The 16969-nt window shown below is 32.7% G+C and overlaps 1 protein-coding gene across 1 annotated transcript; it reads left to right on the top strand.

Moving 5' to 3' along the window:
• The first annotated feature begins 5943 nt into the window (after positions 1-5943).
• Positions 5944-16104, top strand: LOC145334013 (uncharacterized). The gene is made up of 14 exons (XM_080179287.1): positions 5944-5999; positions 6859-6907; positions 7494-7555; positions 8392-8431; positions 8829-8877; positions 9268-9307; positions 10157-10226; positions 11313-11381; positions 11677-11715; positions 12107-12199; positions 12702-12762; positions 13472-13656; positions 14352-14450; positions 14988-16104. Coding segments are annotated over exons 9-14 (498 nt in total). The 5' UTR covers positions 5944-5999; positions 6859-6907; positions 7494-7555; positions 8392-8431; positions 8829-8877; positions 9268-9307; positions 10157-10226; positions 11313-11381; positions 11677-11713; the 3' UTR covers positions 15046-16104.
• Positions 16105-16969: the final 865 nt, after the last annotated feature.

Genomic DNA, 16969 nt, shown 5'->3' with positions numbered 1-16969 from the left:
AAAAAAGGGCATAAAATATTCTAAAACCATCTCAATGGCTAATCCTAAGATTAAAATATCCAAAACCAATCCTTGGACGTAAATGAAGCTTCCCCGAAAAGTAGAACAAATTCAGCTCAGTTGATACACAAAGTCATCCCTTCTGTAGATTACACTAAGTGGTTGAAACATTTGGACACTCAACTAATTGAACCAGCCTATCAAAATTCAATAAAAGTCTAAAAAGTTTGAAGCCTACAAATAAGAAAACATTATTATAAAACTTTGAGGACAACTGTAATAAACAGCCCAATGTTCACTCCCTCCCTAATTTGAATAAGAAAATTGAATTGTCCCATATTCCCTCTATTCCTGAAAACACACACACATACATACACAGATTTCTGTCCAGTTTAGTATTTGGTTGGAAATACATAGAGTTGCATCCGGGTCTACACACACACACACACACACACACACACACACACACACACATACACACACACACACACACACACACACACTCACACATACACACACTCACACACACACACACACACACACACACACACACACACACACGCACACACTCACACATCCTATTTGTGGCCTAATTATTATTGTGATTCAGTAAGTGATTATGTATATTTGGGTTATTAGTGATTGTCAGCCTATGGTGATTTCTCAAACATATAGTGATTATATTTTCATTATTATTCTATTATCTAAAGTAGTAAGGTTTTTTTGTCTGAAGCTAAAAATCTCATAAAGTGCTTGACTGAATGTGTTATTCTTTTTTAGGAAATCTTTATAAATATCTTTTGGTGGTGTTATGCTTTTTCTGACCTCCCTCGCACTACCCTAGAGAGAGAGGCTAAGAAACTATCCTCCTATCATATTAAGTAGTAAGCGTTTTTTGTCTGTCCCGAAGGATCTTAATAACCGCTGAACCGATATTGTTCTCCTTTATAGTATAGCTTCTTATAGGTCCTGAGAAGGTTTTAAACTATTTTTGGAGAGGGTGTCTTCACCCCCCTCCCCCCAAAAAAATATTTTTTACTCTTTTGAAACTCAAATTTAAAATGGGACGAGGTCGACTTTTCCCAAGTTACCTTAAGTGCCCCTAGAGGCTTCTAGAGGCGTAGCCGCTAGTTATTATATAATTTAACCAAAGGAGAAATTTTAATTTCATTATAAGTGATACTTTATGGCTTTATAATTATTAATTGCATCGTATTATAGACAGCTTTGTGTACCGAAAAAATTTAATATTAAAAGCAGTTTTATTAGTCCCGAGGGGCCGTAGACCAGTGCTAACAAAACTTGTATCTATCTCATGATTTTTATTTTAATATTCGTGAAAAAATTTCTGTAATACGATTAATAAGACGGCTTCTTGCTCAAAACGGGGGAGGGGGGGGGGGCAACATTTTACACCCACCCTTGGACATTTATGAGATGAATCATATAAAAGATTGTTGTCAACAAGTTCCAAATGAACATGTTTCATGAGGTAAAGATTATAAAGTTGCCACGCTTTCTAAATCGTACCTAACTACTACAGGAATCAGAACACAGTAATAGTGTCTGACTGATTATGATGTAACAAAATGAATTAGCCAATGAGAGGCCACTATAAATTTTACCATTGGTCAATAACGGCCTCTCATTGGCTAATTTTTTTTGTTACGTCATAATCAGTCAGACACTATTACTGTGTTCCAGGAATCACCATACCAAGTTGTCCAGTTTATGCCAAAGTAATTATAAGAGCTATCCGTTACGGACGAACAGACTAAATCAAATCATAAAAAAGCTTCGCTTTTAAAAATACTTCCGTATATGACTAAACTTAATAGCATTACTCATAAAAATTCTGTTATCTATAAAAATTGTAAAAATATATATTTTGCTTTCAAAAATTTGAGGAGAGGACAATGGACGATTAAAATTTTTTTTCTTGAATAATTATAAACTAAATTACCCCTTATTTATTAATTATATAGCTTGAAAAGTTCATCAAAAAGAGAGTGGACAATGGGCTATTTATTACACTAGTCCCCAAAGTTTTATAATTACGTTTTTTTATTTGTCGGCTTAACAACTTTAGATTTATTGAATTTTGATTGGTTCGTAATTTTAAGTCAAGTATTCAAACGTTTCAATCACTAATTTCAATCTACTGGAGGGATAATTTTGTGTATCTAAATTGGAAATATACATCATTTTATCGGCCATTGGCTTATCTCTTTAGATCTCTGAATATTTTTAATTTATACAGTCCAACAATGATCTATCCAACCCCCCACCCTAAAATTCAAAGATAATCAATGTAATGGCAGAAGTAGGACTTAAAAACTATGGAGGAATTATATTTTACAATCCGTTATTATATTCATTTTTTCTGCGCTTATGTATATTTTCGTCCCATTTTTGTCAATTCTATTTTAAAAGCAAGGCTTTTTCTAGAATTTGCGTTTGTCTGTAATTAATGGTAAGTTCATATAGTTAATTTTACATGTTGGAATTGTCCTATTAAATTCAAACTTTGCATGAAGATTCCTGAAAAAGTTATGTAGCAAATCTATAAACTTAGATCCATTGTCCCATCCCTATATCACGTGCTATTATGGATGTTGTCATCCTTGTTTGAAATTTTTCTACTTGTTGTCTGACACACACACACACATACACACACACATACACACATACACACACACATACACACTCACACACACACACTACACAAACATGCATACACACACACACATATATATACACACACACACACACACACACACACACACACACACACTACACAAACATGCACACACACACACACACACAACCACAAAGACGGTAGTGGTCAAAATAATGTGTCTCTTGATTTCTCTGAACCCGCGACAAACGTACAAACTGACGGACCACTCACAGCGCCAAGATTATTGTAACTTGTGGCGTTCCATTGTTTCCACCAAAATTGAAGAACTAATTTATTTTCCATTGTCTTATCCCTTTAGATCCCTGACGTCTTATGGACAAACATAAAATAGTTATTTATCGTATCGTATTATTGACAGCTTTCAGCAGGTATTAAAATAAAAATTCTTACAAATATTCTCGAAAACAATGATATCCAAAAAATTTCAGTATGGCTGATGACCGGTTCGAATCCAGCAGATATTAATCTCTTATCTCAATGATGTTTTAATAGCCAACCCAAACTTTATAAAAAAAAAACCGTCTACTTTTAATGTTACTTTGAAACGAAATTTTAGAAATTTCTGTATAGAAGAACCATATCTGTCTAGCGGTTTATGAGATCCTTTGCAACAAACAGGCAGTAAACGCATATACACACTCATATCATCTTATTTTTATATTATGGTAATATTAGCCATCTTTATGTATATTTAGCAAGTTTTAGGCTATATTTTGATCAAATAGAATTGCTATTATGACAATTAGATGTTTGCGATAGTTATCATTTGCTATTAAAAATTTAATGCTTCTATTGATGTCTGAAGGGATCTAAAGAGATAAGACAATGGCAGATAAATTGATGTACACAACCCTAATGATGATACACAAAGTTACCGCTTTCTATAGATTATAAATAGTGCTTGATACGTTTGTACACACAACAAAATGAAACAACCAAATCCCAAGTCCCCAAGGTTGTTAAGTCAAATAATAAGAAAACGTTATCAGAATTCCTTGGGGGCTAGTGTAATAAACAGCCTAATGTCCCCTCCCTCCCAATTATTTTTTTTTGCGGTTTTATAAAAAAAATTCTGCCGAATTGAACGAACACCATAACTTGTCTTGGAGAAATTATATTTATCATGCCAATACTAGAATTTAGTAATGGTTAAATTAGAACTTAATGACAAATGGAACGCACATTAGAGGATATTTAGGATGCTAGCCGGATATAAAAGGATGTAAGGATAGTTATTTATTTATGGACGACATGTATTATTTATATACAGATTTCCGCGGTAATTAATATAAAAACAAATATCAGATTAAGACCAGTTTTGTAAGTCATGATAGACCTAGAATTTTTTTTTATTTTGATATTAGTGCATAATGGTCTGTAATACGATGAAATACATGATTATTCAGTATTAGAACCGGTTCTGATATAGCCTAAATCCATCCCGGGACCTATTTGAAGCTTACCCAAACCAGAGAACCCAATAAGTTCAGTAGTTATTGAGATATTAAGATTCAGACAAAAGAACCTTATTACTCTGATAAAAGAATATAAAAATGATTTGAACAAAAACTTGTTAACTAATTATTTATTTCAGACTATGTTTAATTTATAAGTTTACAAATAATGGAAAAATTGGGACTTTTGAATTTTTTAATAGTGATACATTTTGGTAAGTTTTTTAGTAGCAAAGCTACTCTATAATTCACTTTGTCTGTCAGCCAGTCAGTAAGTCCGTAACGCTGTGAGGTATGTTTGGCTGCTTTGGAAGAAAGACTGCTAAAATTTTAGTGATGATTTCTAGGACATTTGCGCATCTTATCTATATAAATTGTTTTGTCTGTCTGTCGGTCGTTCATGTTTCAAAATACATAATCCTTTTTAAAAAATGAATTCGTGATTTGTTTGTTATGAGAGTTGAGCATCAGAATTAAAACTCACTTACTCCGTTTTCCATTTCATAATTTTTATGCTACCTAAGGATGTTGTCATCCTTGGTTACATTAATCTGGGATCTAAAGGGATAATTAATGGCTGACAAAGTGATGTACATCCCCAATGTTAATACTCAAAATTACCTCGTCTGTAGATTACAATTGGTGGTTAAAATGTTTGGACACTTAACTTGATAAACCAACTAATCAAAATCCATTAAAACTCCCCAAATTTGTTAAGTTAACGATGTAGAAAACGTTATTATAAAACGTTGGGGACTAGTGAAATAAAAATTCCATTGTCGCCTCTCTCTGTACATTAATTGTGTTTATTTGCTTTCTATGCTTTCCAGAGAAGCTGCTTTATATGAAAACTAGCGGTTACGCCCCAAGAGGCCTCAAGGGGCACTTGGGGTGGAATTTTATAGTGGGGTTAGCTTTTTCTTGTGATAATTTCTCTTGGATGGTTGATTGTACTCTTTTTCTTTTAATTTGCACCTAATGGCTGTTTTCATTCTTGTTTTTTTTTTATCTTATTTTCAGGACCATTGACAGGGTTGATTAATAATGAAGAATTTAGCCAGGACTTTGTAGAAAACAGAATCAATAACCAACAAAAATATAACTTTAGGAATTTAAATTATTTTTTATCACGAAACCTCAAAGATTATTGGCGGATTTTTGTAGATTTGCTGTTATTAAAAAAAAAAGATTATACAAATTTTGAGGCGGTATTCTGTTAGTTATTTTTATTTTTTTTAAAGTAAAGCTGTTCTATATTTAGGATAGGTAGGTCAGTGCGTCCGTAAATACGTCTGTGACTGACAGTCATGATATTTATATTCTTTAATTAGAAATATTTGTTCGTTTTTCCTTTGCTTTTATGGATGTATCATACTTCTTTTCTTTACATTTATGATCCGTCCATCAAAAACGGATATCTCTTATCATTTTTCGTTAGAATTATTCTATCGTTTTTAAACCTTGCATGGTGATTACTGTAGTAATTAGGATTTGGAAAATGTAGCAACTTTATAATCTATACCTCAATGATCGTTTAATGTGTATTTGACACATGTTGATTTTATAACTTTTAGACAATAAAGTTAGAGTATAACTTTATTTTTTAGACAACAATTTTTTATATGATATAATTATAATATAAATCTGAATTTTGGAGTAATGATTCCTATTACAACAAGAAATAAACTTCTACATTTACATAATTTTTTGCCTACCGTTTCGGAGCTTGGTTTTCTGGATGTTGTCATCCTTGTTTTAAAAAAAATAATTTGAATGTTATTGAATTACTAGACAAGAGTATGAATTACAGCCAACAAATTGTGGATCTAACACTTTTATTCTAGGTTTAGTTATAATAAAACTACGCCCCTATAAGCCTCTAGGGGTCTTGAAGGAGAACACACCCCTTATTTTTAATAGGAGGTTGTATTTTTTGAAAAGTGAAGTCACTATCCCCCAAAATAGTTTTAAAATTTCCTGGACCTATGAGAAACTTCACTGTAAAGGAAGACCATATCGGTTTAGCGGTTAGCGAGATCCTTCGCTACAGACAAAAAAAGCCACTTTATATTATAGGATTTTTTTTTCATTTAATTTTAAGTAACAGGATATCTATCTGTCTCGCTAATCTGAACCAATATAAAAGCTTATTAAATCAGGGATCTAAGGGATAAGACAATGGCCAATAAATTTATGTATATCCCTTCTTTAGATAAAAATTGGTGGTTGAAACGTTAAGGAATTTAATAAACCAACCATTCAAAATTTAATGAAAGTCTTTAAAATTCTTTGGCCAACGAATAAGAAAACGTTATCATTAACCTTTAACAAAAAAACAGCCCAATGTCCCCCTCCTCCCTGTTATTATCAATGTCTGTTTGTCTGAAACTGCCTTTTCAGCTGCTATTTAAGATAGTTGTTTGAAATGTCTTGTAAAGCTGTCTAGAATACGATTCGAAAAATCCTTATAAAAAGTAAAGGGATCTCATAGGTTCTGGGAAGGTTTATAACTATTTTGAATGAGAGTAAAAAACGCCCCTAGAATTAAATTACACCCCCTAAACTTTTTCTTTTTATAACTAAGATTAAAAGTGGGGGAGTGGGGGAAGACTTCCCCTCCCCACCCTCCAGTGCCCCTAGAGGCTTTTAGGGGGCTTATTTGCAAGTAACTATTTAAGTTTTAATTATAACTTTTGTTAATAGTTTTAGTGAATTCTAACATTGAGAACTTTGAACAGAGGAATTTGATCAGGTTTTTAAATTTTACAATCATAATATTTAAAGAGTAGTTGGAAGTCTGTCTGTCTGTCGGACTATTAAGATCTCTTATACAGCTAGATTTTTAAGTATTTTATATTGAAGTGAGTGCTTTCCTTTGAAGTACTAACCTAACCTGGATAGTAAATTGAAAAATTATAAATCAGTTTTATGATAATTATTTTGATAGTCGTGGAAAATTGTCGAAAATACAATGCTATACATGATTTTTCAGTGCTGTAGTAAATTAAGCGGTTTCAAAGCCATACCGGATTTGTTATTTATCACATGGTATTTTAGACAGCTTTCTGCGAATATCAAAATGGTAAATTATAAGATTAAAACCACATTTGTTATTACCGAGGAGCCGAAGGCCAAGGTTAACGAAACTAATATTAATTCTATATTTTTTATTCTAATATTCGTGGAAATTGTCTTAAATACAATACTATATTTGATTTTTCAGAATGGAAAGATAACATGTTCTAATCCTGTGGATATTAAGCGGTTTTGAAGCCTATGATGGAATAATAAGTGTATAAATACTGGAATAATCGTTAATGTTATTTTGTAATATTTAGAGAAACCTGGGGATCTGTGAAGAGTATCGATGGAGAAAATATTCAAGTTCTCTTTAACATAGGCAACATTTCACATTAAATAATCAATTTATCTATCCATTGTCTTATCCCTTAAGATCTCTGGGAGGGGACATTTGGCTTTTTTCAAACTAGTTCCCAAAGTTGTTTAACTATCGTTTTCTAATTCGTTAGCTTAACAACTTTGGAGACTATTATTAAATTTTGATTGGTTGGTTCATTAGTCAAGTGCCCAAATGTTTCAACCACTAATTGTAATTTACAATTTACACTGGTAATCTTTGGGGATGCATATCAACTTAGCGGCCATTGTCTCATCCCTTTCTATCCCTGTTATTAAAGTCTTAATGTCTTTTATCGCAGCTACTCTATTACTAGCGAGTGTCTGACCGATCGTCTTTACATAAAAAACGAAGATACTCTATAACTAACGTAAATACCTATATTTCATATTGAGATGAACTACTATAAGATAATTTAGTATTTTGCTTACATGAAATGCCTGGTTTTAGTTCAAAAGTATTTTTACACTTTACCTGGAGGATTCTGCCTGGTTTGCTGGCATCCTGTGCCCGCCAGATATTCAAAATTTTTCAACTCTCAGTTATGTGTCATACCCATATTTAAAAAGTCTCTTAGCTATAGCCCTCTATCTTACAAACAGAATGTAAAAAGGAAAAAATAACTGGAGGGTGGGAGAAAACTTTACCCCCTCCCCCCAATTTTTTTTTGATATTTAAAGAGAGAAATTGCCTTCTTTCAGTCCTGTTTTTAACATTGTAACAGGATGATTTCCCCGAGGCTTGCAGACGGCTGACGCGCGGCTGCCGAGCCCTACTAAATTTGTATGTAATCTTTAAAATGTGAATGTTGTTTTTAGAAGAAAATATTGAAGAAACTGTAAAATCTCCAAAACCAAGGTAATAAATACACAAGGAAACCGTCTATTAAACAAGGATGACAACATCCATAAGTAGCGAAGCACAAACAAATCTTTGTTATTGGAACTGAACATCTGCTCTATAACTACCTTTCTCCCTTGTCCATTTCATGATTGTTTAGCTTCGCTACACATGAATGTCGCAATCCTTGCTTTTTACCAATCTCATTAGGTATAGTATAGCTTCGAAACCGATTTATAAATCTGCTAGATTATAACTGGTTCCCAACCATAAGGGAAATTCATTTATAGGATCGAATTACAGACAATTTACTACAGATATTGAAATAAAAGTCATTAAATTGTTTTCATTTTTTTTTCAGCGAAAAGCTATCTATAGTACGACTATAAATAACAATGAATTTATTTAATTTTAGATCGGAGGACTCTCTGGTGTTTCTAAAAACTCGATCACTTTTTGGAAAGGTACCCAAAGTTTTTTTTTCTAGTATGGCTTTGAAATGGATTTAAATCCGCTAGATTACAACCGGTTCTGAGCCATACTGAAAAACGATGTATAGCATTTTATTACAGACATTTTCCACCTATGTAACAAAACTGATTTTAATCTTAAAATTTTTCATTTTCCCCGGGAAGCTGTCTATAATACGATGCATGCGTAAATAGTCATGATGTGTCTTCTTATAAACAATGATGAGAGCATTTAAACAAATGAAGCTCTGAAACGGTAGAACGTACATTAACACTTGTATAGTGTGAGAACTAAATAGAAAGAGTATGAAGGCATAAATCTAAACAAAATTATATGTAAATTTGTAGCATAACTTTAAAATAAAAATTGTTTACTAATTTCAGGAAAGAATAAAGTATTTTCGTCAAGATAGAAGGCAGAGAGGTAATAGTTATTAATCGTATTATAGACAGCTTTCTGCGGATATTAAAATACAAATAATAAGATTAAAACCAGTTTTGTTAGCCCCGAGAGCCGAAGGCCAGGGTTAACAAAACTGGCATTAATTTTATGATTTTTATTTTAATATTCTTGGAATATAGTGTGTAAGACTATACTATACATGATTTCCAGTATGACTGAGAACTGTTATTAATCCAGCGGATATTAATTGGTTTCGAAGTCATACTAGAATAGTTATTTCTCGTATCGTATTATAAACGGCTTTCCGCGGATATAGAATGTACAATTATAAGATTAAAACAAGTTTTTTTAGCCCCGTGGTGCCGAAGGCACCGGCTAAAAAACCTAGTTTTAATCTTATGATTGTACATTTCTATATTCGTAGAAAACTGGATATAATACGATGCTAGACATAGTTTTTTCGTATGGATGAGAACCGGTTCCTATCCACCGGATTCGAATGAATACGAGAAAAAAATATTATATGCTTTGCTGACGACAATCACAGCAGCTTATATATTCTACACCAGGAATTCTTAATAAGCAGGAATAAGACAATGGCCGATAAATTCATGTACATCTCCAATAATGATACACAATATTATTCCTTCTATAGGTTTCAATTGAGCTATATCTAACTCTGTCCACAGGGCGGGGAACCATTTGTTTATTGGGTCTTTCAAATCACCTAATAACAATGGAAATATAAACACATGAGTTCCTACTAAAGAACAAAAAGTAATTTGCTAGCAGTCAAAAAGGGTCTCTAAAAAAAGGGGCAGGTAGTTGTCTCAATTATACATCCATACTCATACATTTATTGTCTTTCAGATGATTTTAAGAAGCTGTTAAAGTTGGAGCATATCGAATATGGTGATATATTGTATACAAATGCATCTAGGTAATTTTGAATTATGGAGAGCAAATGAAGTAGCAGGTTCAACTGTATTTTCACAGTAGCCTTTCTTCTATTTCTAGTCTCTGAAGGGGGATCTAACCCACAGTGGCAAATTTCTTAACCATGCGGGGCAATTATTAACATTTACCTAACTTAACCTATCAAAAGATACTATGAAGTTCCACGAAACCCGCTACTTTTTTTCTTTCCATGATCCCTAATTTTTTGTCTATTTCCATTTATTTAGCTTCAATTTTTTCTCTCCCCTTCAGAAAACAAGATGGATGAAATACATTTTTGCCACATCATTTTTGATCATTTTATTTACAGAATAGTTTGGAGACCTGTATGTGCAATAATACGTAAAAGTGATACATAATATCGTCATATCACGTTTTAGACAGCTTTCCGCGGATAGTAAAATGACAAAAATATGATTAATTCCAGTTTTGTGGGCCCTAAGAGGACAGCACTCGGGGCTAAAAAAAAATTTTCATCTTATATCCGCAGAAAGCTGTTTATAATCAGCTCATACCAATAACGAAATTAATTCGGAAGAAAATCACGAAACCTATACGTGTTTTTCAGCTGTCGTTAGGGGGCAACACATCGTAAAATTGACGACCTCTCCATTTGCTCCCCAAATATTATTTTAGATTTATTTTGCTTGTTGGTTATACCTTATTCCTGGTTTATAATACAATGCGAGAAATAACTATTATGATTGACAAGTTTGCGTAATATACTATTAGAACTGTTATGAATTGACCTATCACAAAATATATGTACATTTCATAAAATGATAGCTGGTAATAAAATGCCATTTCTAGCGGTCATACGCAATGTTGGAAGGGTGACGAAAATTTCAAACCTCAGTTTTCGCGATTTGAGATAAATTCTTCTTTATATAATAGCGAATTAGATAATCTTGCAAGCATCGCTTTTATCTTGTAAAATAAGATATGATAATTTCGTCACCCTTCTAACATTGTGTATTACTGCGTACGACCGCAAGAAACGGCATTTTGTTACTGTCTATCCATAAAATGTACATGTACGCAAATTCTAACTATGTCCCCCTCTGTTTAGAAAAGTACCTGAAAATTCCAATTTGTTTGGTTTCAATTGGATCACTGAAAATTGTTCAAAAGATAATAGGTAAATTTTTTTTAATTTTCATACCTTTTAAAGGACCTCAGTGCTTTCCCTCAACCTAACCTAAAATTACATATAGCAAAAACCCAAAAAAGACTATAACCCCTTAATTTCAATTTATCTTAAATAAGAGTGGAGAAGAGGGGGCAGGAGGTTGTGCTTGACAGTGCACATTGAGGGAAACCGATAAGCCTGTATCATTCAAGTTTTTAAAGCATTGAGATTTTGAAGATTATTCAACAAAAACATACAAAAATTGTTTAAACTACTGCAGTCTATAATGAATATTTTATTTCAGATTTGTAGTTAATACTCTTGATAATGTTTTTATTGAAATGTAAGTAGTTTAATTTTTTTAAATATTTAATTTTTATAATAAATTTACAGAATAAACTGATATGCCTAACATAACAATATCCGTAAAGTTCTTAAAGACTTTCTTTAATTAACGAAAAGTCCTGCTTTTGAAACCAATCTTTAAATCAAAGTAACAGGATCTGTGTGTGCCTGTAATGAAAAAGCTAACTGCTGAACTGATATGGTTCTCCTTCCTTTACAATGTAGATTATCATGGTCCTGGGAATGTTTATAATTATTTTGGAAAAGGGTATCACCCACCCTACGAGGAGAAATCAACACTTTCTAGACATTTTTTTTTATCACTTTTTCTTTTGAAATATAAAATTTTAAAATTGGTTATCTAATTCAATAGATTTTCATGTTTTTAGGTATCATTTATATCATTTTCTGTCCGCTGTGTATGGGGAGCAAGAAGAACCTTTGTTAGGATGCCATGTTCTTAATATTTCTCCACAACATGGGTAAGAGTATTCTTTGTTGGAATGTCAAAATTTGTCAGATTATTTTGCGAAGCATATCATCAGAACTAATATGAATTGATTATGGCGAAAAATCTATCCTAACGAAATTTCTATCTATACGAAATTTCTACTCAAGACCCTAGGTAATATTTCTCTACAACATGGGTAAGAGTAACCAATGTTAGGATACCATGTTCTCAATATTTCTCCACAACATGGGTAAGTTGTGATGTCATTCATAGAGAATCCTCAAATTTCAAAATTTTTGTGTTAAAATAATAAGGGTCGGGGAAGGATCTACAATTTTTTCATGCCTCCCCCTCCGTCTCTATTCCTGACACGCACCAGTTTAACTTTGGAAACAGAGGGATGCAATGACAGAAAAAATAAAATCAGGAAATGAAAGGTTTCATGATCTTTTTATATTTTATAAATAAGAGGTTTCGTGATCTTTTTTATAGTTCAGTGAATACGAGGTTTCTTGATATTTCTTATATTTCAGAGAATATTGTGACACATCTGCATATGTTTTGTCTTCTAAACTCATCCCTCAATTATTAAAGGTAAATTAATTCAGATACATGTAAAGTAATAAATGTATAAGTATAGATGTTAAATCCTGACAAATTCCTTCCCAAGCAGTGGAGTTCATTTTTGTCTTCTAGCAAATTGTTTTATGTTCTTTTGGATGGACTTGGCTGTGTTTATATTTCGGACGCTAGTACTTGATTTCAAAGACTCAATCAAAAATCACCGCCCTGTGTTCAGATATACTTGTAGCTTATGCCCCCTCTATTATTTTACTTCAATATAACATTATCTCTTAGCATGGTTTTTGGCTATTGTTTAAGTTTTGGGAAAGTTTAAACATTTGCTTCAATAATTACAATCACAAAATGTGTAATTATTTTACAATTGTGGGACAACTCCATTTTACTACCTTTACTTTGATTTCATCAATTTGTGTTAAAGTCTTGGGATGGATTTAGAGTATTTAAATATGCGCAATTTTGTTTATTACAATTGGCGGACGACTGACTTTTCTCCCCATTGTACTATCCTTGTTGCTTTATTTTTCAGGGTTGTGTTGATTTTTTGTAAGTTTTATATGTAGTAGAATAACATTGTAGCGGCATTGCCCTAGTCCCAAAAGTTTATAAAATAAGCCAAATTAGAAAAAGTTGTATAGGTTCTATTACCCAAAGTCTAATACAGCCAGAAATTGTCTCATTGTCTCATCCCCATATACCTATTTAATTTTTTTTCATTCAGGCAGCTAAGTCAACACCGCTATACAAGGAAGAAACATCTCAGCTAGGCAGCTCATATGATGAATCTCGCAGCTCGTATTCCCCCCAGCTGTCAGCAGGGGATGTCAGTAGTAGGACAGAGTTTAGATGGCTGACGGGTAGTGTCAGAAAATCAGCCGGCATCAACCCGGTGTATCTAAACATTAGGTAACTTCAATGGATATATTATATCTTGGATGTTGCACCAGATTTTCTTATACTCTGTTAAAGTGATATTTGCAGCTGGATAAAGAAAGACCTCCCCCCCCCCCATCAACCCCCTTTACTCCATCCACTTCCCTTCTACTGGATGAACAAACTTACCAATGAATAAGGACCATTGAAGCAACATAAATTGATAACAAATTTGTCCCTTTCAATATATCCATGTATTCTATATCTATACCTATCTGACTATCTTTCAATCTAAATATATAGGTATAGGTATGATGAAGTTAGCATAATGTAATGGTTAAGAATCGCCATAAAGTGTCTATCTAGCTGTTTCTATGTCTTTCTATATATCTTTCTCACTATCTTTCTATAGGGTCATGGATAGAATTTTCGTAGGGATAGAAAATTCATGGGGATAGATTATTCGTCATAATCAATTCATATTAGTTCCAATGCAAACTCAGGGGTAGCTATTCTAACAATCAATTCTACAGAAAATCACAAAACCGTTTAAAGTATGGTAGGGGTATATTTTTTTTTTTTTCACGTAACTGACGAGGGGTGGGTAAGAAAGGGAAGAAAAGGGGAAGGTGGTTTTGTAGAAAATTTCCTTTATAATTGTTTGTCAGAATATCATTCTCTTTTCCCTGCCCAAACTGATCTAACTCACTATCTTTATATCTATCTAGGTATAGCCATGATGAAGTAAGCGTAATGAGATGGTTAAGATCCCCCATACAGTCCCCCTCTCCATTTATCTTTGTTCACCTCCCACAATTTTCATTCAGGTAAAATAGTATCTCAGGAATGGCTGTTAAATCAAATAGTAGATTTACTACCTTTTCCCAAAAGGTGTTTGTCCCTTTCATGACAACTTGGGTGTTTTGTCATATTTTCACAATAGCTTTACCCCTATTTCTAGTCCCTAAGGGGGGCTCTATCTCTGTGGGGCCAATTGCCTAACCTTGTAATCACTTAACCTAACCTAAACCTATCAAAACTCTCTGTGAAAATACGATGAAACGCTCCTTAAGAAGCATTGCCATGAAAGAGACTATACCCCATAATTCTAATGGTGGGTTATTCATATCTCCATCAAATAGCACAATACCTGCTCAAAACTGCTAACTGATGCTTTTAGCTGCAAACAATAGCTGCAAATTGACCAGACAGTCGCAATTTGCTGAGATTGATTCAAATAAAACATGATAAAATCCATTAACTTGATTCTAAATCATTGGTGGAACATTTAGAACACTGCTGTTTTGTACAACCCACTCCTACCTTACCACCGGAGGCAAAATGTGATTCTTGTAATTTTTTAGAATCTGGTCCCAAATGTGTCGAGAAATGTGGAGAAAATCACGAAACCTTCAAATTTGAACATAATCAATCAAAACAAGGAAGACCATTTAATGTAGTAGCGCAGCATTAATTGTTTTAAATATTTTTTTTAGGATCAAATAGAAGTTACATATCAGTTATTTATTGCAATGCATTATAGACAGGTTTCGCAGATTTCAAAATGAAATACTATATGATTAAACCCAGTTTTGTTGGCGCCAAAGGACCAAAAGCCAAGTCTGACAAAACTGGTGTTAAATTTATGTTTTTTGTTTTAATATAAGTGGAAAATTGTCTCTAATACAATGCTGTACATTATTTTTCAGTATGGCGGAGAACTGGTTATAATCCAGCAGACATTAATCGGTTTCAAAGCTATACTGGAAAAATATTCTTACAAAATAATAATAAAATTTTTAGCATTTAATAAAAGAATCAAATTTTTTATCAAAATTCAATGATAATTGCCATATTCCAAAATTGTAATATATTATCCATATTTGAAAATTATTGTAAAGTTACTTTAAAATCAGCCTTATACTGTAGAATTTTTTTTTTTTTTATAGATTTATAGATAATATTTTTCATTTATTTTTTTTATCACTCCCCCCCCCAAAAAAAAATATTAGGTTTGGTTATGGGTATTTTTGTTCATTTGTCTTGGTGAGTTTTCTAGTCAACCTAAACTATTACCACCTTTTTTGAGGGAAAAACGCAGGAGTGACAAACGTTGGAGTGAACACCTAACCTAACTTTTTTTAAACCATCAATAGGTTTTTTTATTGCCTAACCCCTGCGGGGGGCTAGTTTGAATATTCGTATCTTAATCTATCCTGTATAGAAACACGTTATTAACTCAATATTTCAGACACTTCTGCGTTGTCCACTCCGACGTTTGTCACTCCTGCATTTGTCCTGGAACTATTTTTTGTGTATTTTTTAGTTGGAACGTTTTTCCGTTTTAGGCATTTTTTTCTTTCATAAAATGATTTTTTACACATATTTTCAATGCAAAAAAAGAGAATAAAAAATAACAAGTTTAATTTTAAGTGTCACAGGCAGCTTTTATTTAAAGGCAGCGGCGTGCATGGGTTGGGTACACCCCCCCCCCCCCCACAACAAATGATGGCTACTTCTACCCCTTCCCCTGAAAATATATGTGCACGTCTCTGTTTTAATGCACTGACTATAGTAATTCAATTTTTATCAAATAAAAATTAAAACTAGTTTGATAGCCCCGAGGGGCCGGAGGCCCGGGCAAACCCAACTTGTATTAATTTTATGATTTGAAGTTTAATATTCGTGGAAAATTGTTAGTAATACGATGCTGTACGTAGTTTTTTGTTCAGAATGGCAAAGTACCGGTCCTAATCCAGCGGATATTAATCGGTTTCGAAGCCATTCTGGAATAAATGTTTTTATATATGTTTTTTGAACCCAGTAAAAGTGTCGGACTGATTATGACGTAAAAAAATAATTAGCCAATGAGAGGCCACTATAAATTTTACCATTGGTCTTTAATGGCCTCTCATTGGCTAATTTTTTTTTACGTCATAATCAGTCCGACACTATTACTGGGTCCATGTTTGTTATATAAGTGTGTGTTTTAGGTGTTATTATAAATAGTATTTTAAGTATTTATTATTTATAAATAAATTTTCCTGACAATATTTTTCTTTTCTGTATTTTAAAAAATTAAAGGGTGCGCAAAATATATGCGTAGATTTTTAAAATTCTAATTGCGCGGTTTATTTTAATGGTAGAAAAAAGATATGCATACCGTTAGAACTGCTATGAACTCTATTTTATGGAAATATAAAAATGATTCCTGTGCTACGCATAATTTAGGAGCTACGTGATAAAATGTCCTAACTGACTTATGACTTGGCTTGCGAGTTAAATAGATATATAAGATCTAGATAAATATTCTCTAAATCAGCTAATAGGAATACAGTTAATGAAC

Source organism: Acartia tonsa, chromosome 12 (assembly GCF_053477335.1).
Source record: "Acartia tonsa isolate MP-2025a chromosome 12, ASM5347733v1, whole genome shotgun sequence".
Taxonomy (NCBI): domain Eukaryota; kingdom Metazoa; phylum Arthropoda; class Copepoda; order Calanoida; family Acartiidae; genus Acartia; species Acartia tonsa.
The sequence above is the reverse complement of the archived record's forward strand: the minus strand, read 5'-3'. Positions and strand labels throughout refer to the sequence as shown.